This window comes from Notechis scutatus, chromosome 3, assembly GCF_049901735.1.
Source record: "Notechis scutatus isolate UNSWTSFEM ecotype Mainland chromosome 3, rNotScu1.2, whole genome shotgun sequence".
Lineage (NCBI taxonomy): Eukaryota > Metazoa > Chordata > Lepidosauria > Squamata > Elapidae > Notechis > Notechis scutatus.
The window spans coordinates 140,575,465-140,595,308 of NC_142011.1; the positions used below are offsets into that span (position 1 = coordinate 140,575,465).

The 19,844-nt window shown below is 39.6% G+C and overlaps 1 protein-coding gene across 1 annotated transcript in view; it reads right to left on the reverse strand.

The window, feature by feature from the left end:
- The window catches only part of F13A1 (coagulation factor XIII A chain), a 116,905-nt gene that overhangs the window by 9,716 nt on the left and 87,345 nt on the right, over window positions 1-19,844 (reverse strand). Inside the window, exons 12-13 of the mRNA XM_026676654.2 lie at window positions 15,945-16,226; window positions 8,107-8,267 (exon numbers count right to left, since the gene is read on the reverse strand). Coding sequence (XP_026532439.1) covers window positions 8,107-8,267; window positions 15,945-16,226 — 443 coding nt within the window. The remainder of the gene's footprint in view (window positions 1-8,106; window positions 8,268-15,944; window positions 16,227-19,844) is intronic.

The window sequence follows — 19,844 nt, forward strand, 5'->3', positions numbered from 1 at the left end:
TTAGTGGGGTGGGGAGGGAATAGGATTTTGCAGTATCCTTCCCTTGCCATGCCCACCACACCATGCCCACACAACCGGTAGTAAAAAAATGTGAATACCACCGCCGGTATTAACCTTTACTGTTAAACCAGGGGTCCCCAACCACCAGTTCCCAGACCAGTACCGGTCCGTGGATCATTTTTTGCCGGGCCGCAAAGCTTGGGCGCCGCGAGGGAGAGAGAGGGAGAAAAGAGCGCTATGGTATGCCCAGTGCTAGTCTCCCTTTTCCTCTCCTTCTCCTTCTCCCCCGTCAACCACGCACACGCACGCACGCAGATAAAGCTGTTGCTGTTGCTGCTGCACCACGACCCGGAGGAACAGATTGAGCACAGGCACTGAAAGAGCACCACAGCATCTGTCGCCAGAGCACAAGGAAGCAGCAGCAGTAGCAGCTGCGGCGGCTGCTGCTGCGCCTCCGACTTTCCTGGGGAAGGTCATTCCCTGACCAGTTGCGCTTCCCGGCTCACGCTTGCACCCTCGCCCCCTTTCACCGCCCACTTCCTCGCAGGCGGAGGCGAGAAGCTGCGAGGAATTCGGGCGTGCTTTCTAGCCGGCTGTGCCAAGTCTTTTTTTTTTTTTTTTGTCCGAGGCTGGAAAGAAGAAGGGCGACGGGTCACTGAGGAAGGTGAGAGAGACTGAGAAGGGAGAGAGAAGCCCGGCTAAAGTAGCTCTGCGCTTGTTTAGGGACTAGTAGTAGAAGGCGGCAGTTGGCGGCACTTGCCACCAGGCGATGCTTCTGGGTTTTCGGTTGGAAAGCGGCGTTTGGGTGCTCACACCTTAGTTTCGTCGAAGAGGGGGGCGGCTTCGAACGAAGAGCCGTCCCGATGGCGGTGGAGTCTCGCGTTACTCAGGTACCGGTCCGTGGAAGAATAAATAATCGTGAAACCGGTCCCTGGTTCAAAAAAGGTTGGGGGCCACTGTGTTAAACTATAGAAAACCATTGAAAATACTACAATAGAGATAGGCAATCTTCAGATTCCTCAATCAGTAACTGACGTAGGTATCATAAAATGTAGGAGCCTATTATAAAGCCATCCATCTAACCATCCCTTCATGAATGTATTTCTGGATGAAATTAAAAGCCACAGAATGACAGTTTCCCTTTTCTGAAAGCTGGAGAGAGTGAGCAGAAATAAACAATCAATGCAGTGCGTATGTATTCAAGCACATTTTGCTCTAGACAGCAATGACATGTTTGTCCAAAACACAGATGAGCCATCTCCAACTGCTAGACATATGCAGGCAAGATATGGTGCATTGACCACCAACTGCTTCCTTCTGAAATAGGAAGCTGGATTCTGATAAAACAGAATTGCCCAACCATTCCACAACACAGTTGTGTTTTTGTGTTTTAATAAATTGTCTAATCTTGCCAGAATTTAGCAGAAAAATCCAGCAGAGATATTGCCAGAGACCAGTTTTTCAAGTCTTCTAATAATGCATTAAATATTACTGGATTATTTTTCAACAGATCTTGTTATTCTAATAGTCATAATGCTACATTCCATCTGTGTCATGGTTACAAAACATTAGGATGTTTCCTGACAAACATGGCCAGCTGATAATTGTTTTTGACCTTCTCCAACTCGAGCAAATAATAATTGTTCTTCCAGTTCTTCTACAGGTCTTTTTCCTCCTGCATCTGAATATGAAAGAATCCTTTCCCTACAGAAGTAAAATACTTGCTAATAATTTTCTTTCTCCTTACCTCATGAAACAACATCTATTTGTCTCCTGAAAATACAGCACAAGATTTTGTTAGAAGATAATTGGACCTTCAGATTTGTTCTGAAGGAGCCGGGGAGGAGAATGATTGAATGACAGATACAGGGAATGGAACTCCATGGATATGGTATCACAGTATAATTGCCTTCCATTTTGAATTGTGCTGATAATGTGGTAAGTTTTTGGGTGGAGAAACAGATACATCTGCATGATGAGGAAAGACAGGAGAGGAGCCACGGATATCAGTTGGACAATGTTGGCATCATGAGGGCGGCCAGTAAATTTTGCAGCCATGGATAATTCTGGTGACATGGCAAAAGAACCACTGACAGAATGTCAGTCCTAACACTTTTGTCCCTTTTAAAAACATGACACAGGAACAGCAGCTCTGGGTCCTCTCAACTCTTTAATATTCTTGCTTCAAAACAAGAAGATAGGCCTAAGCAATTTAGGCAATTTAACCCAGACAAGTTGGAATACGCTGTTCAGTTTTGGCAAAGAATTGAAAGAATTATGCATTTTTAAAATGTGGTTACTGAAGACAAGAGCTCACAGCAATATTATATGATTTATTGGCTTCCTCTCAGGAATGCTCGGAAAAGATGTAATATTATTTGAGGACACTGCTGATAAACATTTGTCCAGGCTAATTAGATACAGAAATGCTGGGGCTGGGGAAAAAAACCCCTGCAAAACAAATTTTGCATTTGATTTGATTAAAGGACTTTTCAAATTGACATTTCTGCATCAATCTTTGGCAAGTTTCTGTTTTTGCCATGCCTTTGCTATTCACAGTTCCACTGCTATATAGTGTTTTGGTAAATCTAGATAAATGTTTCAATTCGTTTAATTCTGTAATTTGCCATCTGTGGCGGATTATCCATTATGCCCATTATAGCTTTAACTGGAAATGCTAATTCAGCTTTCTAGAGATCCACTTTAAATGCAGGTAGTCCTCAACTTATGATCACAATTGAGCCCAACATTTTTGTTGCTAAATGAAACATTTGTTAAGTGGGTTTTGCTCCATTTTACAATTTTTCTTTTCTTTCTTCAGTTAAGTGAATCACTGCAGTCGTTAAGTTAGTAACACGGTTGTTAAATAAATCTGGATTCCCCATTGACTTTGCTTGTAAGAAGGATGATGACATGACTGCAACCATCATAAATATAACTTGGTTGCCAAGGTTCTGAATTTTGATCAAGTGACCATGGGAAAGCTGCAATAGTAAGTGTGAAAAATGGCCATAAGTCACTTTTTTCAGTGCCGTTGTAATTTTGAAGGTCACTAAGTGAACTGTTGTAAGCCAAGGACTCCTTGTATATAGATATATTATGAATGTATATATACTTGGTTCTATCCTAGGGCATTATTTATAAATATATTGTTATATGTTGGTTGCTTTAGTGTTACTAATATTTGCTTACTAGGTTGCTATTAAATTCTGAACTAATTTTTTTTATTTGTAATTATTGTGAAGGAGTTTAGTCTTATGTTGCATCTTAATAAAGTCACATTTATTATTATTGTCATGGGTGTTCACACAAAATGCATGGAATGTTGCAGATAGTTGAAGAAGGAAAAAGGGCACTGGAAGAATATCTGAAGGACAGTGAAGAAGGTGCAAGGAAGCTAGTATACCTTGAAGGCTTGGTTCTTGGTAAATAGAATCTTTCAGCATTGCTGTGTTGGCATGATTCATTGCCATTATTTTTCTGGTCTTCCAATCCAGGATTTCTACTTCAGCTTGAATCCAATTCACTATTCCAGATGTATATCTAATGATTAGAATTGCTCAGGTCTTAATTGCCCTGATGGTAATTCTGCCATTGAGTTTGGAGTTTAAGATTTTCTTCACTCTTCTGATGTATTCACTACTAACTTCCTTCTTGACTTCAGGGTGCTTGATGTTGTTAGCGTAAAGGATGCCCAGCAGGGGTGGATTCAGTTGGTTCGGTTAAATTTACATCTGATTTGCCAAACCGGTAGTTGAGCGGATCTGCTCACCCTGCCCACCCTGCCCCACTCCTCCCAGGAGTCTCCATGCGGCCCGTTTTGGATGCAGGTAAGTGCAGGGTCCGCACGGCGGCTCTGGGAGGGCGATAAACAGGGTGAACTGGAAGTTTTGGAAGTCAGGAAATGGGCCTGTTTCCAGCTTCTGGAGCCCCCCTGGGCCATATTCACCCTCCCAGAGGCCCGAGGGAAGCCTACGGACTCTGGGGAAGGAGAAAAATGGCTCTCCTGGAAGTTCTGGTAGGCCATGCCCACCATGGCCATGCCCACCCAACAGAGAACCAGTTGCTGGGATTTTTGAATCCCACCCCTGATGCCCAGGTGTTTGTAGTGATCATCTTCATCCAGATGCTTCATATTATTTTCATAGGGCATCTTGATTCTTTCAGTTTTCACTACTTTTCCTTGTTGATGGTGAGGGTGGCATATTTGTCCAGTCTGAACTCCATTGCAATATCTTGGCTGCTTATGCGGCCAATCTTGAGCAGCAATTCTATTTCAGATGGTATTTTCCATACACTTTCAGATCATTCATGTAAAAAAGGTGGGATAGATGTTTTTGATGATCTTGTTTAGTGTTGTTCACAGACAAATCAATGCAATGACAAACAGCAGTGTGATAGTGAATTTCCTTGAAAGATTCCTTTTTTGATGTTAATCTCTCCTAGTCTATCACTATTGACTAACAGCTTCCATGGTGCCATTGATCTTTGCACAAAGCTTCTGATGTTTCTACTGACTTCTGTTATTTCTAGGCACTTGATAATCCAGTCATATGGTAGGGAGTCAAATGCCTTCTTGTAATCAATCCACCAACATCCAAGATGGTCTTCCTTTTCTTGCAGTTTTCCACAATCATCTTGTCACTTAGGATTTGATCTTTTGTTCCTCTGAAGTTTGACCGGCTTCTTTTCTGCTCAGATGGAAAGAGCATGTTTTCAACTAGATGCTAAGTAAGTAATTGACCTGTAGTTGTCTGGTGTTAGATCTATCAGGTAGATTTTGCCAGATGTTAACCAGTCTTCAATTTCACCTCCTTACAGTACATTGTTAAACTGCTTGGCAACAAGTGGGTGTGGGCCAGTCAAATGTTTCAACAACAAAAAAAACCCCATGTAGTTCATCTTCATCTGCTGTTTACCAAATCTTGAATTTTCTTGTTTCAGCTTCCTCTTTATTCATATCCATCTCCTTTATCCATTCTTATTGTATTTCTTATGGATTGTCCTATAGGTGTGCCCAGAACTGCACAGTTTTCCTGAAAATATGACCTACCCCGAAAATAAGTCCTAGCCTGATTTTTTTGGGGGTGGGCCTAATATAAGCCCTACCCCGCAAATAAGCCCTAGTGAGGGAGTGGGGGGTGGCCAGCACAGGAGGCAGCCCTTCTCTTCTCTGGTCACCTCATGGAGGCTTGGCCTTTTAATTGCAGCCCGTGGATCAGCTGATCCAGCGAGGGCCAGACAACTCGGCCAGATCTCTGGAGCCCCTCCCCAGCCACCAACTGCCAGGGCCCCTTCACCAGCAGTTGCGCTGGTCTCTGCACGAGTTCTATGGCAGCCTGCAGCAGGAGGGAGGGGGAGATCACTCCTTCCTCCTTTGCATCCCAAAATCTCATCTTCCATGGCCACTGAGCCCTCTGCCTGTACCCCACTCGCTGGAGCAAGCCGTGCAATTCAATACCAGTATTACCCGTGGAGGCCTCCCAGTGCAATGCTCTGCCGTAGTTTCAGTAAGTATCAGAATTACTCCTATTCATGAAGTTGAAGGAATCTGAGAGTTGATTTCCACATTTGACAAATGGTCAGTTTAAGGGAGACCTTCTCTAATTCAAGTTATCTCCTGTGTGAGAATTTCAATCTCTGGTTCTGGTAATAGAAGATACTAAAAATATTTGTAGCAATTGAGATGTCCACTTGGATTAAGATCTGAGCCATTAGAGAAATGAAATTCAGTTGGTGAGATTAGGCCAATCCCTCCCCCTTAGCTGAACAATGTTAAATGAAGGTATTAGAGGAAAATGCAGCTTTTTACTAATATATATAGAGAGTATGTGTTATCTAACTGAAGACTTCTTATATTCTTTATAATGATTAGATCAGATGCCCTCCCAACCCTGTGCATTTATTACAGCCAATATCCAAAGGGGTTTTTCCACAATAGCCAAACACAGCCAACAGTCAGCCAACAGCAGTCAGCCAACAAAGCAGGCCAAAGCCTGGCAGCCTCTTAGCTGTTAACTGGTGGTTTTTCAAAAGTCTGCTATCAGACCTTGCTTTGCCAAAAGTTCTGAAAAACAAACAAGGGGACTCTTGGCTTAGTGAAGATCTATATAAGAGGAAGAAGGTGTGAAGAAATTGAAACGTTCATGTATTTTCAGAGGAAAGAAAAAAAACAGCTTTATTGACAGAGCCATAGGGAGATTTGGTGCTTATTTCTGCATAGCGCCAGCCTGTGAGATTTTGGTGCCTAAGGCAGAGTAGTAAATGAAGTCTGCCAGCCTACCCATCCACCTCCTCCCAAGATCCTTTGCTGTGTGGCAGAAGGACAAACAAATTATTTTGGCAATGGAAGAAAACATGCGGCTCTCTCTCTCTCTCCTTGGCTGTAAAAATACGACATTAATAAACAATTCACTACCTTTTTGTAATGCCAAAATCCTGCTGCCTTAGGTGGCCATTTAATTTTGCCTAATGGTAGAATCAGCCACGTTGTGTAGACTACAAGTGCTTGGAAAGACATGTTTGTGCCAGAGGTGGGATTCAGCAGGTTCTGACCAGTTCTGGAGAAATTTTGAGTAATTCAGAGAACAGGCCTATACCACCTCTGACTGGAGATTTTACAATATCCTTCCCCTGCCATGGCGACCAAGACACACCCACAAAACCGGTAGTAAAAAAAAAATTGAATCCCACCACTGGTTTGTGCCCATTCTTACTATTTCTGTGGAATGCTGTCAAATGTGTATCTGAAATCAATCGGATTTCTCCTGATGTGAGAAGCCTATGACTTTCTCTTTTATAACTAATTAGCAGTCACTCTGGCATTTTGGGGGAAATGATGCTGTGAAAAGATTTTTCTTAAACACTTGCTCTTGACACCATTTCTCTATTAGTACCCACTTTTATTCTGGGCAGCAAGAAAAATACTGAGATACTAAGCGTGCTAGAGGTAGTCCTTGATTTACAACACTTTGTTTAGTGATTGTTCGAAGTTATAACGCCCCTGAAAAAAACGACCGATGATCGTTTTACACACTTATGACCATTGCAGCATCCCCAACGTCACAGAATCAAAAACCAGACCCTTGGCAATAATGGTTGCACTGTCCCGGGGTCAAGGCAGTGGTGGTGTATGCTGCCAGTTCGCACCGATTCTAGCGATCTGGTTCCGCCGGTCAGCAATTGCCCCCCCCCCCCCGCCCCCACCCTTTCCTGTCCTATATTTCCTTTGTAGCTCAGCTGATTGGCACAACAGAGTGGATTGCCGTGCCTCAGCTGTTTTTTTACTCACCAGCGCTGATGGTAAGGTAAGTTTTCAAGCTTAAAATTGCCCGTTTTAGAACCCTCCCCCCGCACTCGCACAAAGCAAAGCGCATGCCCACAGAACCAGTAATAAAAAAAGTTTGCATCCCACCACCGGGTCAAGTGATCCCCTCTTGCAAGCTTCTGCTAAAGTCAACAGGGAAGCCAGATTCACATAACCGCTATGTTACTGAATGTACAATTGCAGTGATTCGCTTACCAAATGTGGCGAGAGAGATCGTAAAATGGAGCGAAACTTACTTAACCAATGTCTTACTTACCAACAGAAATTTTGGACTTCATTGTGATCGTAAGTCGAGGACTACCTGTATAGATTACATTTTCAATTCACATGCATATTTGCCTTCTGGCAACTAAGACAGGTTTGAGGAAAACAATTAAACTGGACGTGCTCCTTCATGCTTGCCAAGGCATAGGGACATATCTTGAAGACTAGAACTGAAGAAATACTTTGGTGAGGACAGAAGGAAACAGATGGGAGACCCAGGATTTCCCTTACAGTGCTTGGGATTTGGATCTGAGATCTGCGAGAAGAAATCTGGAAGCTGGAAGATTCACCTGCTATTTTCAGCCATCTCAACATCTGTTTCTTAAACTAAGTTCTGACAAATTTCTGCAATATCTCTATCCAGCTTGGGCTTCTCTCCTCTGAGTCTCCCACATTTCCACACGAACAAGGCACAAAACAACACAGCCTAAACTGGGTATGACTAGACCAAGATGCAGAATATTGCCAGCCTACTGTCTTCTTATCTCTTTGCTCATGGCTGCTTCCAAACTGACCTTGAGGTGCAATTGAGGGATTTTCAGCGAAACGGTCTTCTGCCGGGCCAGGATCTTCTGTAGTTCATTGACACGGGCCGTGATGAAGAAATGTAGGGAAGCTTGTTCCAGCAACTGGCTCATGTACTCGCTTGACTCGATGAGCACCTCAAGAGTTTCAGCTGACAGGAGGAGGAATAAACAGAGAAATGCCACTGAAGCCTGTGCAATATACTGCAGCTGCCACTTATTATTCCCAGCGCCCATTTATGGCATACTACTCCAGATTACATCAGATAGAATAAAGATGTTGCCTGCAGAAGGCTCCAGTGCTTTTCAATATGCAAAGAAACATCTAAGAGCTGTAGTTCATTCTCCCTGCTATAATTGAACAGAATAACCAGACTTGTATTTGGTTCACTTCCACCCACACAACGAACAGTATTTACCTTAAGCTGCTGCTGCTGCTGCTAGTGGAAATATAATACTTTAAATAGGAAATATTGCATTAAGGAACAACTTTGGATCTTTTCCCTTTACTGAGTTAACAGAATTTTCCACACATCCTTCACTTGGCAGAAAAATTCCTTCAGCCTGAAACCGCCAGTCCAATCCAGCCTCTGTTTCCCTTCCCAGTTATTGCAAACCACATGTTTTCTTTGTGATAACAAAGTCTAACTGCTTCTGTTCGTTTTTATATTTATTTGCTAAGCAAATTTATATAGCCACCCAACTCATACACAGTGATTCAGGCAACATACAACATTTGGAAGCGAGCCTTCAAAAGGGTTGGAATAAAAAGTAAAGCTGAAACAGTTAAATATTTCTTATGAGTTTCAGTCATCCATTGGGGATGAGATGAAGGGAGCATCATGGGGACATGATCGCAGAAAAAGAGAGACTGCCAGGTGCAAGGGGATAAAAACCATTAGTCTTGCAAGGCATTGAGCCATTAATAGTGTGTGCGTGAGAGAAAGAGACACACACACACACACACACACACACAGAGAGAGAGAGAGAAACGTACACACACAGAGAGAGAATGAGACACACACACACACACACAGAGAGAGAGAGAGAGAGAGAGAGAGAGAGAAACTTTATTTGTTCTTTTGGAATTTGCAAAGTAGTTTGCTAATAAATCTTTCTTGAAGCTACTGGGATCACCCGGAGAAATCTGACATTTAAAAGCAATCTCAGAAGGGCATTTAAGAGTACCAATGTTCTCAAAGAGCAATGCTTGTTCCAGGAAAGAAAAAGAAAAAAAAGGTCTACAGGATTGTCCAAAATATTTCAATCTCCTCAGAGCATTTTGATCCTCTCTTGTAATAGGAAGCAGACCCTGATTCTACTCCTGTCCTATATTTGCATGACACCTTGTCTATGATTTATCATGATTTATTTACAGTATTCAACCCATTTCCCCAAGTTTATATGATATACTGAATCATCAATTGACAAGTTAAAGTTATGGTAGGGCATCTTTAAGGTAAGGCATCTGAGGCTAATCTGGATTTTTGCAGGCCAGATCTAATAGCCCTTGTTTGTGTTCATTAGTCTCTACCTACCCAAGCCTACAGTCAGGCCGTGGTTTGTAGAAATCGGAAACTTGGGGACAAACAGGTGTTAATCAGGTATGATATCCATCAGCCTTGCTTTTAACTATGGTAGCTGTGCTTACTGCATGTTACATTTCAGCTACATCTGAATGTATGTAATGGCTGAATGGATGGAATATATCTTTCACTCTCTCCTATAAAACAACCAAGGATCCCAAAACCTTTTTCTGTTTCACATATTTCTCTAATCCCATACTTAGTTTCAACCACTGTTTATTGAACAAGTCCTGAGGACCCTAATCTATAATACTGAATTATGAGTAATGGTTTACAATGTGAAATAACTGAGGTCAGAAAGGACTAACTAGTACAGTACATGTTGTTCCATGAAATGTCATTGTTTTGCTAACAGGCATCAAAATGCTGTGGGCTATTCCGGCTCAGGCCAGGAAGTGGGCGCTTCTCAGATGTAACAAACAAGGTGTGGACCAAAAGTCTATCTGGCCAAAGATTTTAAAAAATCTATATTGCAAATTGAATAAATAAGAGTGATTTCCAATGTTTATTTAGCTGGGATGCTAAACCCCACCCCGCACCTGAACTGAATGGGCGTTATTGTGCTTCTGAGTCAACATGTATTGTAGGAGCTGGGTCCCAATTCTTGCAAACACATCCCCAAGCAACCTTTTTGCTGTCTCCTGAACTCCTTCCAACTGTATAACAAAAAACTCCAAAACTTGGTAGATTGGTTTTTGAGAGGACTCATCCTCAACAGCCTGATCCTGTGTTCAACAGTGAAGGGACACAGGGCAGAAAACATCCTGCAGAAGGCTCCACACCCATTTGCACTGTTCAGGACACAGATAAACCTCCAAGTGGCCTCAATGAATCTCTAAAAGAATGCAAATGACCAGCTGTCTGCAAGAAGTATAAATCCTTCCATTCCCCACCATCCAGTCTGAGCTGAAGAAGCTTCTTGGATGAGAAGCAAAATTATCGACAAAGAAAAACCAGAAAGTCCAGTTGCCCCTTGAAAAAAAAGCACCTTTGGGACAACCCTGACCCAAATAACTGAGAATCTCCGCATACATTTTTGAGAGGTGAAATACATAAAATCTGTAGCATAAAGCATAAAGTATTACCGTATTTAGAATTGTGCTGGGTAATCTTATTAGAAAACATACTGGAAATCAGGGAAACCTATTGAAGAGAAGCTGGATTTGGCAGGCCTAATGGGGAGTGGGATGACAGGCTGAGCTGGGGAGCATCAGAAGGTACAAATCTTAATCTCTTATCTTGACAGTAGTACATGTGAAACTCTTAACTCTGTATTGTGAGGTTATGGGATAAAAAGTTGTGCTGCTTTTTTCTCCTGTTGTTCCATCCACATCAAAACAGAACTCTTGAATTCCTTCTAATTGCTATTTGCAGGCAGCCATCTGACCCAGATTTCTAAGACAGTCAAAAGCTGTTTGATGTGCCCTCTCCGCTGCAAAGGAATTACACAAAGTGCCTGTAAGTCTTAACCTTGAATAAAACTCTGGAGCAGTCAACTCTCTTGGAAAAGAGAAAAGAAATAAACGAGCTGGGTGACACGTGAATCCCATTTCAAAGTTCCAAAAAAGGAATGCAAGGAAAACATCTCAGGTTACATTTGCACTTGTATTCAGTCTTCTATTAAAAGTGGCATAAATTGACTTTTAAAATTCTCCATCAAATTTGTGCACAGAGAAATAGGGCAATTTCTCCAAATGATTCCAGGATCAAGTAGAAATTTCTCAAGAGCAGAATTTCCTTCAGTGGCAATAGAAATATCACACTGAGAAAGTTGTATGGTAAGAATTTCCTCCTAATATCATTCTTTAGGTTATAACTGAAGATTGTGAAGCCAAAGAGGACACAACTGCAGGAGAGTAGATTGTACAAGTAAAAACAGGGACATTCATACACATGCCATAGCCAGTGTGCAACTAGATAAACCTAAGAACATCACAACATAATTTCTGCAAACAAGTTTTCTTTTGTCAGATTAAAAACACAAAGAAATGATTTTCCTGGTGGTATGGTAATTTACAGTAGATGTATGCCCCCTGAAGCAGTAGTAAATTCAGTATGAGCCATACAAGATCAATCTGTAGAAGAAGGGGTTATTGTTGTTATTAATTAAATGTATGAGCCACCTACTTCCAATGGACAAGTGACAATATTAAAAAGAAGGATAGATAAATACCAGCACTAGAATAAAAGTTGGCAAGGGTAACAAGAACAAGATGGGATGGAAAAGAGATAAAAATACAGTTCAAGGGGATGTCACTCTCCATCACCAAATGCCTAGATGAATAGCTAAATCTTCAAGGCCCCAACAGGATTGGGATCTTCTGAATCTGGGAGGGGGGGGGCTTATTCTAGAGGGGAGGTGCTGCTACAGAGAAGACACCCTTCCAGAATGCTGATAGATGGCTTTATTTAATCAAAGGAATTTGGAGTGTATCACTCCTGCCAGGCTGAAGAGGCCAGGCAGGTACAATAGAAGATGGCCATTAGCTTGACCAGTAATGGTGTATATATTTACCACTAGATTCACATCATATTTGTACAATCATTGAAATACAGGAAGACTGAACACAAAAGCTCAGTCTAATTATTTATCTTCCTCTAGATTTTGGCTCAAAAATTAACATCCAATGAGCAAATGACGTTATGTAAATTTAGAGCTGGAACAGGTATTCTAAAAGGATAGGATTGATTAGCACAGATCTTCTTTCTTATTGCTCGTAATGTATGGTTCTCCATTTGATTTGGATTAGATATGGGCTGCAAGGCAACCAATGGAAGGGCATGAATGAAATAATCGTAAAAATCAGGAAGACTTTTTTATTTTAAGACAAGGAGTGATCATAGGCATGTGTACATTGATCTAATTTCAAAATCAGTTCAGATTATACATAGAATGAACAGTTCCTTTACTGAACAAAGGAGATAATGAGAAGAAAAGAGAGAGTGGAAGATGACAGATGAGTAATAAAAGGAGGTAAAGACAGCCAATTTTGACCAGAGCCTTATCCATCGCTGGCCTAGCTCTCAGCCAGGACATGCAGATCTTGATGTATTGTTCCTAAGAAAATGATAGCCTCAAGAAGTGAATTTTAAGCCAGGGTACTAGGAGTTCCTCTCAGGGAGATGGCAGTTCAAAAAGGTGATAAATAAATTAAACAAACAAACAAATAAATAAATATTTCATTGGAAGAAGAGATGTTTTCAAATCTTGGCGTACAAGGAGGAAAGAGATTAAATCATAGGACAACTTCAACCATAACAACACAAGAGCACACAATAGATACAAACTCAAAGTTAACCGCACCAAACTTGATTGCAGGAAATACGACTTCAGCAACAGAAATGGTCAATGTCTGGAATACTCTACCTGTCTCTGTAGTTTCTTCCCCAAACCCCAAAAACTTTAACCTTAGACTGTCTACTATGGACCTCACCCCTTTCCTAAGAGGTCTGTAGGGGGCGTGCATAAGCGCACCAACGTGCCTACCGTCCCTGTCCTATTGTTTCTCTTATTCTTCTTTTATTTTTCTTATATGTACCCATTTCATGTATTCACAACTATGTATACACTTATACTTATTATCTTGTAAACAATTGGCAAATCAAATAAATAAATAAATAAATAAATAAATAAACAACAAGAATCACAGTTATAGTCTTTGGCATGTTTTTGGATAGAACACATAACAATATGACTAGCGTGTGTTAAAGAATCTTTTTTTTAAAAAAATTCACAGAATATTTTTCCGTTGAAGATATTGATGCATTCACATCTACAAACTTTGTCACACATACAAACCCTTCTCATATGCTTTGGATTTTCCAAAACCACGGCTCCTATTCATAATTATACTAGGATCATCTACCATACGTAAAATACAGCTGAAGCCATGTATACGTTTTGCTATATAATGAATTTTTAAAAGTTCTAAAAAACCCTCTCAGTGTATTTATGCTAATTATTATGTGTGTAATTAAAATACAGTCACTTTTTGTCCATCTGTGGATATGAGTGTCAATACCAAAAAAAAATTCTACATAGTATGGTTGTGTTTATTTTTAGATTGCCAAAAAAAATCTTACACCGAACAAGCCGAGAATATTGCACACTGTAGCCTTCACGATAGGTTAAACATGGAGCAGATGTGGGAACCAGTCTCAGGCTTTTAAGTGTTCTCCTGCTGTGCAAATAAATATTTAATGTGAAATGGGACCTTCACACAGCCATCAGTCAGATTCCTATTTAATTTCTAATTAGTGTGTTTTAAATTTATAATTAGTATAATTCCAAGCACTGGTACACAGATCTGGATTTAATAATCAGGTATCTTCAAGCTCCTTCTCATCATGAAAGTTAACACTGTACATGATTGGAGGTAACCAGGCCTGCCTCCTTCCTGTTCTGAAATATATGTATTACGCAGTTGGTAGCGATATCATTTTTAGATTTAATTAAATTCCCCAGAGCAGTGCTATCTTAGGCCACTGTGCGAAATTCAAAACCAGGAACATCTTGCTACCATCCATCTCTGGTGTAGATGCTGTTCTTTTCTGCTACTGCATACCAATTGCCAGCAGTTCTGATGATTTTAAGAGAGATTAGTGCTTTGTACACTAAACAGCACTTTGAGCTTGGAATTGGTCCTGCTACATCTGACCTACAAAGTCGAAAATCCTAGGCTCCAAATGTCTGAAAGATCACTGCTGCCCTATTATAGACATAAAACAAATTTATTGGAAATATTTGGGGGGTTGGGGGGTTGAAATGCTGGGTGGGGTCATGGCCAGGGGTGGGATTCTACAGGTTCGCACCTATTCTCTAGAACTGGTTGTTACCATTCTAAGCAGTTCGGAGAAGCGGTTGTTAGAAGAAATTACTGGCCTAATCCTGTAAGGAAGGCAGGAAGGAAACATTCTGGTGTTGCTTACAGAAACTGCCTCTCCGTTAACCCTTATTACATTCTTGGCAGAACTAGACTTTCTGCCTCAGGAACTTCTCTAGAGGTTATTTTCCCTCCTTTGCTGGTACTTTGCTTGTGTCGATGATTATTCAAAGTTACAGTGGCACTGAAAAAAGTGACTTATGACCATTTTTCACACTTAGACTGTTGCAGCATCCCCACAATCATGAGAGGCCAGGCAAGGAGATGGTGCCTCAATGTGAGTGAAGTTGAGTTGGCCATGCCCAGCCAGTCACAAGCCACGCCCACCAACTAACCCACGCCCACAGAACCGGTTGTTAAAAAAATTGAATCCCACCCCTGGTCATGGCCTAGATGCCAGAACTGAATGAAATCTGCTGATCATTCCTTTTCTAAAATCTAGAAAGCAAAGTTCATTTCTTTGAGAGAAATGTCTCTACAACAGACTGTGTGTACGTTTCTGAGTCCCTTACAGCAGGAAAGTTCTATGGTAAAAGAATAATAGTCATACCCAGGTTTTCTTCAGGGGGGAGGATATTTAAAACTACTTAAATCAGCAGAAGTTGTGTAAAAAAAATAGCTGTATAAATTAAAAAGTCCTCTTAAAGTAAACAGTTGCACTTTTCTTGCCAGAGTTTTAAAAGCAAAATGGATGAGAATACTGCCTTGCAGACATAAACAGTAAAATATATTGAATTGTTAGTGATCTACATATCTCTAACTCCCATATGAGTTTTGATTCAGTTCAGGCCATCATTTTGTAAATTCCCTTCTGCTTTCTGAAATTAAATAAGGAACTACAACAAGTAAACCTTATCAGACCACTTGAATATTTTTCAGACCACTTGAATATTCAGACCACTTGAATATTTTTCTCAAGGCTTGGTATAATAAAATATCAGGAAATCAATTTTTTTTCTTACCAGCCTTTGTGCAATTCTATTTCTAGTATTTTCAGAATCTTAAAGCATTTTAATCAATTAATTAAACATTTTCTGGTTGATAATGGAACCTTTTTATGCAATGTAAATTTCTGCAAAAATTCTGCAAAATACATTCTGAATAAATACATCCTTGTTCTCTTATTGTATCTTTATCCATTGTAAACCTTCAATAAGTGGTGGGATACATTAATCTTATCCAATCTGCTCCCCTCCTGATCTTTGGATTTCAATCCTCATATTGCTAAATCAGCATGGTCAAATAACGAGGGATTATAGACGCTGAAGTCCAACATTCCTAGAAAATGCCAAGTCGCAGAAGGAAGGTGTCCACATTTGAATATATTGTGTTAGAGGTCAAGAGACAATTATTGTCTTACCTTTCATGGGTTCTAGGGTCACATCAAAACTGTCATTCTTGAATTCAGTCTTTGGGACTCCAGTATAAAATACAACATTGCCAGAAATATAAGCTGTTACAGTGTAGGGTCTTGAGGTTTTGTTTTGGAAAGTAATTGTGACATTGAAATCACTGCCAAGAACCGAATCTTCGATCACAACATTCATGTCAACCTCCGTATTGGATGAGATGTCCTCGGCTACAGATTTTTTAACACCATACATTAAGGCAGTGTCCAGGGCTAGTCTTTCTTCTTCTGTGCCTGAAAATTAAATAGATATTGGCTGCCACAATATGTAAATTACCAGCCACTAACTCACAACAAGGCTAAAATTTAGCTTATCCATGGCTTCATACCTAGACAGTTGCATATTCTTTGCTACATTGTGATCTAATTTGAACTCTACAAGCAGAAATAGGCTGAAGGCTATTTGAGATACGAATCTTCTTCTCACCTTCCCTCAGTATTTTTTTTTTTTAAACAAGTTTTATTAATTTTTAAAACACACAAATTATCATTATTCATTACATGTTTAAACCTTTTTCCCTTATAAATTTAACAAGTCAGATAAATTATAATTCTGTTTTAAACCATTTCCATATAATATACCAAAACCTCTTATTCAATTTCTCTTTACTTCTCTTTACTCTTATTCAATATCATTATTATTATTTCATCTGTTTCTTTCTGACTTAGTTACCATTATTCTCATTCTATATTTCTACAAGTTTTTACCAATTCTCCCCCCAAAAAAGACATATACACACAACACACAAAACATAAAAAAAATATCTTTTTGGAAAGTAACTTGGACCCAGGTGTCTCTCTCTTCATGGACTTCAATTATATTCATGCTCATCTTACATATCATTACTTATTTTATTTACCATTCTAAGCCTTCTATATTAACTTCTCCACATATTTCACACTTCTTAATTCTACCTTAATTAATCATCTTAGTTTAAATCATTATATTTGTATCTTTTGTCCATTTTTATCATCCCTTTGTCTCATCCCTTATGAAAAAAAGAAAATCAGTTTCTCCTGAAATCATTAATCAGAGTATGATGCCTTTCTATCTCCCCCCTAAGTTAATCAAATTAATCTTTAAAATAATATCTAATACCCAATCAGATTTTGCTTGGTACATTCTATCTAACTAATACATCCATCACAATTAAATGCATAATTAGAGAATAAATCCAAATATTAAAAAGAAATACTATAATAAAAATTTTATAATAACATCAATACCATAATTTTATTAAACTCTTTAATTAAAACAATATTCTAAACCTCTCCTATTATTAAGTTTTAATACCAATCATTTTTAAACATTTTAACATTTTAATCTCTTATCAACTCTTAAACCATTGCAATACTACCATCTCATCTTATGTACCTTGCAAAATCTTTTTTTTTTTAAAAAAAAAAATTATACTTTATCCATTATCCATAAAAAATTCCTTTTTTCCATTTAATTTCAAAACGTTGTAGCTTTTCTCCACCTTTTCCCTTTCTTTCTTTTCCCAACAAACCTTTCTACCCCCCCTTCTTCTAGCCTCTGCCTTACCGGCTTCCCTTCTCTGTCGTATTTCTTTTCCCCTTTGTTTACAATCATCATATTGGTTTTGCACTTTATTTTTCCCTTTCTTAAATGTTTTTTTAGATCTTAAGTCCTTAAATCCTTTAGTTTTCTTCTTTTCTCTTCTTTTCTTTTCTTTCTCTCTTCCTTTTTTCTGGATCAAATTCTGAGATTCATTAAAGATGGCTCCTTCCTTTCTTTCTTGTTCCTCTGCTGTCTTCATCTGTTGTAATTTTTGTTGATAATTAGTAAGCGCCATTTCTAAGAAAAGAAAAGCTTCTTCCACACCATTTCTCAGTTCCTCAACAGAAAGAGCCATTATAAATCTTTTCTTTTCTTTTCTCCTTCTTTCTTCTTACAACAACCAGAATATTCAAAAGAAAATAAAAAAGATAAAACAGTCCCAAAGTTATCAATCAGTCCAAACCAAGGCAGAGTTCTCACTTTCTCCTTCTGGGGTGATATCAATCAAAGAGAAAGAAAGTCCAAATCTGTTTAAAGTCTTGTTACAATATATTCTAGTCTTCAAATCCTTAAGGCATCTGCTCCAACAAATCTTAGCATACAAATATTTTCTTTTAATCCTCTCTCTTCCCACTCATCGCTTAAATCCAATTTCCACCTAAAAAATAGGTTTCTTAATATCCAGTTATTTATTCCGTAGGAAAAGAGGGAAAGCTATCCTTTCAGCACCTTCCAGCAGCCGCTTTTTTCCTCTTCTGGCAGGTATTATTCAGAAAGTCATACTTTTCAGGAATTTTATTAAATATGTCTTAGAGTCCTAGGAGCCAAGAAAAACTTTCTCCTCTCAATCACTTTCTCCACTTCCTCCTGCGCATTCTTACCCGGCTGCCAGCTTCTTTGTGGCGGCCATTACGGACCGCCGCTGCACCGTCCTGGGAAAAGGGGGTTCTGCCGGCCAGGGAGGGGGTCTGCAGCACCCCAAACCCTTCTCCGGATCCCCCTACCTTCAGCTGCCCCTGCAAGGCAGCCTAGCTCCGTACCCGGCTGGGTCGGAGCCCCAAAAACGGCTAGCGCGGCAGGGATCGCGCAGCTTCGCAAATCCCTGCCGCTCGCGAAGCCGACAAACCGGAAGTCCCTTCCCTCAGTATTTTATTGGGCCTTCTGGTGTAAGAAAAAAAGGCAACCAATGACTAATTTAAAAGAAACCAATTTTAAAATGCAGTTTCTTGCAATTAATAAAGCTGTCAGTCACAATGCTGAGTCCAAATAAATGATGAACTAAAAGTTAATATTCTCAATATTGAAAGCAGGAGAGAAGTGAAGTGAAAATGTGTGAGTGTAAGGCTTGTTTCAGCTTGTATGTGTCATGCAGAACATAATCCAACTTTATATTCCCTGATCATTTCTCACATGTGGCTTGGGAGTTAAAATCCAAAGAATATGTTGGCAGTCTACTAATGTGCTAAACAATGTTAGTGCACGATATGTGAATATGATCAATAGAACTTGTATTGCTGCTTTATACCTGATTTTAAAATTAAGGGATGGCACAGGAAAACATAATAACGAATAGCCTGAATTATTATTGTATATGGCACAGAGTCAAAAAGATGTGAACAAGCCTTGTGAACACATATTAAAGAATATGTCAGAATTTTACATGAACTAAGAAACTGTGATTAACAGCTTAGAAAACAACTTCAAACTGTGGCTTTAAATAACGTTTTTTAAATAAAGCTCTTAGCTATAATTTTCTCATGGATGAAATGGGAAGTTGTTAACTGGAAGTTTATATTTCTTTATATATTACCCTAAAGTCTAGACTCTAGAAATTCAAAAGGGACTGAGTAGATGATAAGGATGCAATTCTGTGGATAGTTCTGTGATACCATTTTGTGTCATTTTGGGTTACAAGAAACCAGGCATGATTGAGTGAGTTCTTTTTCTGAGAGTTTATGTTCCTTAAAGACTTTAGCATAGTCTGTACCTTTCCTTTTCATTTCTGTGCTTCTTCATTCCCTGTTTTCCTCTTCATAGGAATTCTTGCAAACCCAACTTCCTGTCTCCTGGGCTGAAGCTAATTCTTACACTTTCCCACTGCTCATCCAGTAAAGACTGAGAATACTGTGTTTGAATTTCTTTCCTTCTTACCTTTTCTTCTTTCTTTCTTTCTTTCTTTCTTTCTTTCTTTCTTTCTTTCTTTCTTTCTTTCTTTCTTTCTTTCTTTCTTTCTTTCTTTCTTTCTTTCTTCCTTCCTTCCTTCCTTCCTTCCTTCCTTCCTTCCTTCCTTCCTTCCTTCCTTCCTTCTTTCTTTTTGCCCGTATCCAGCA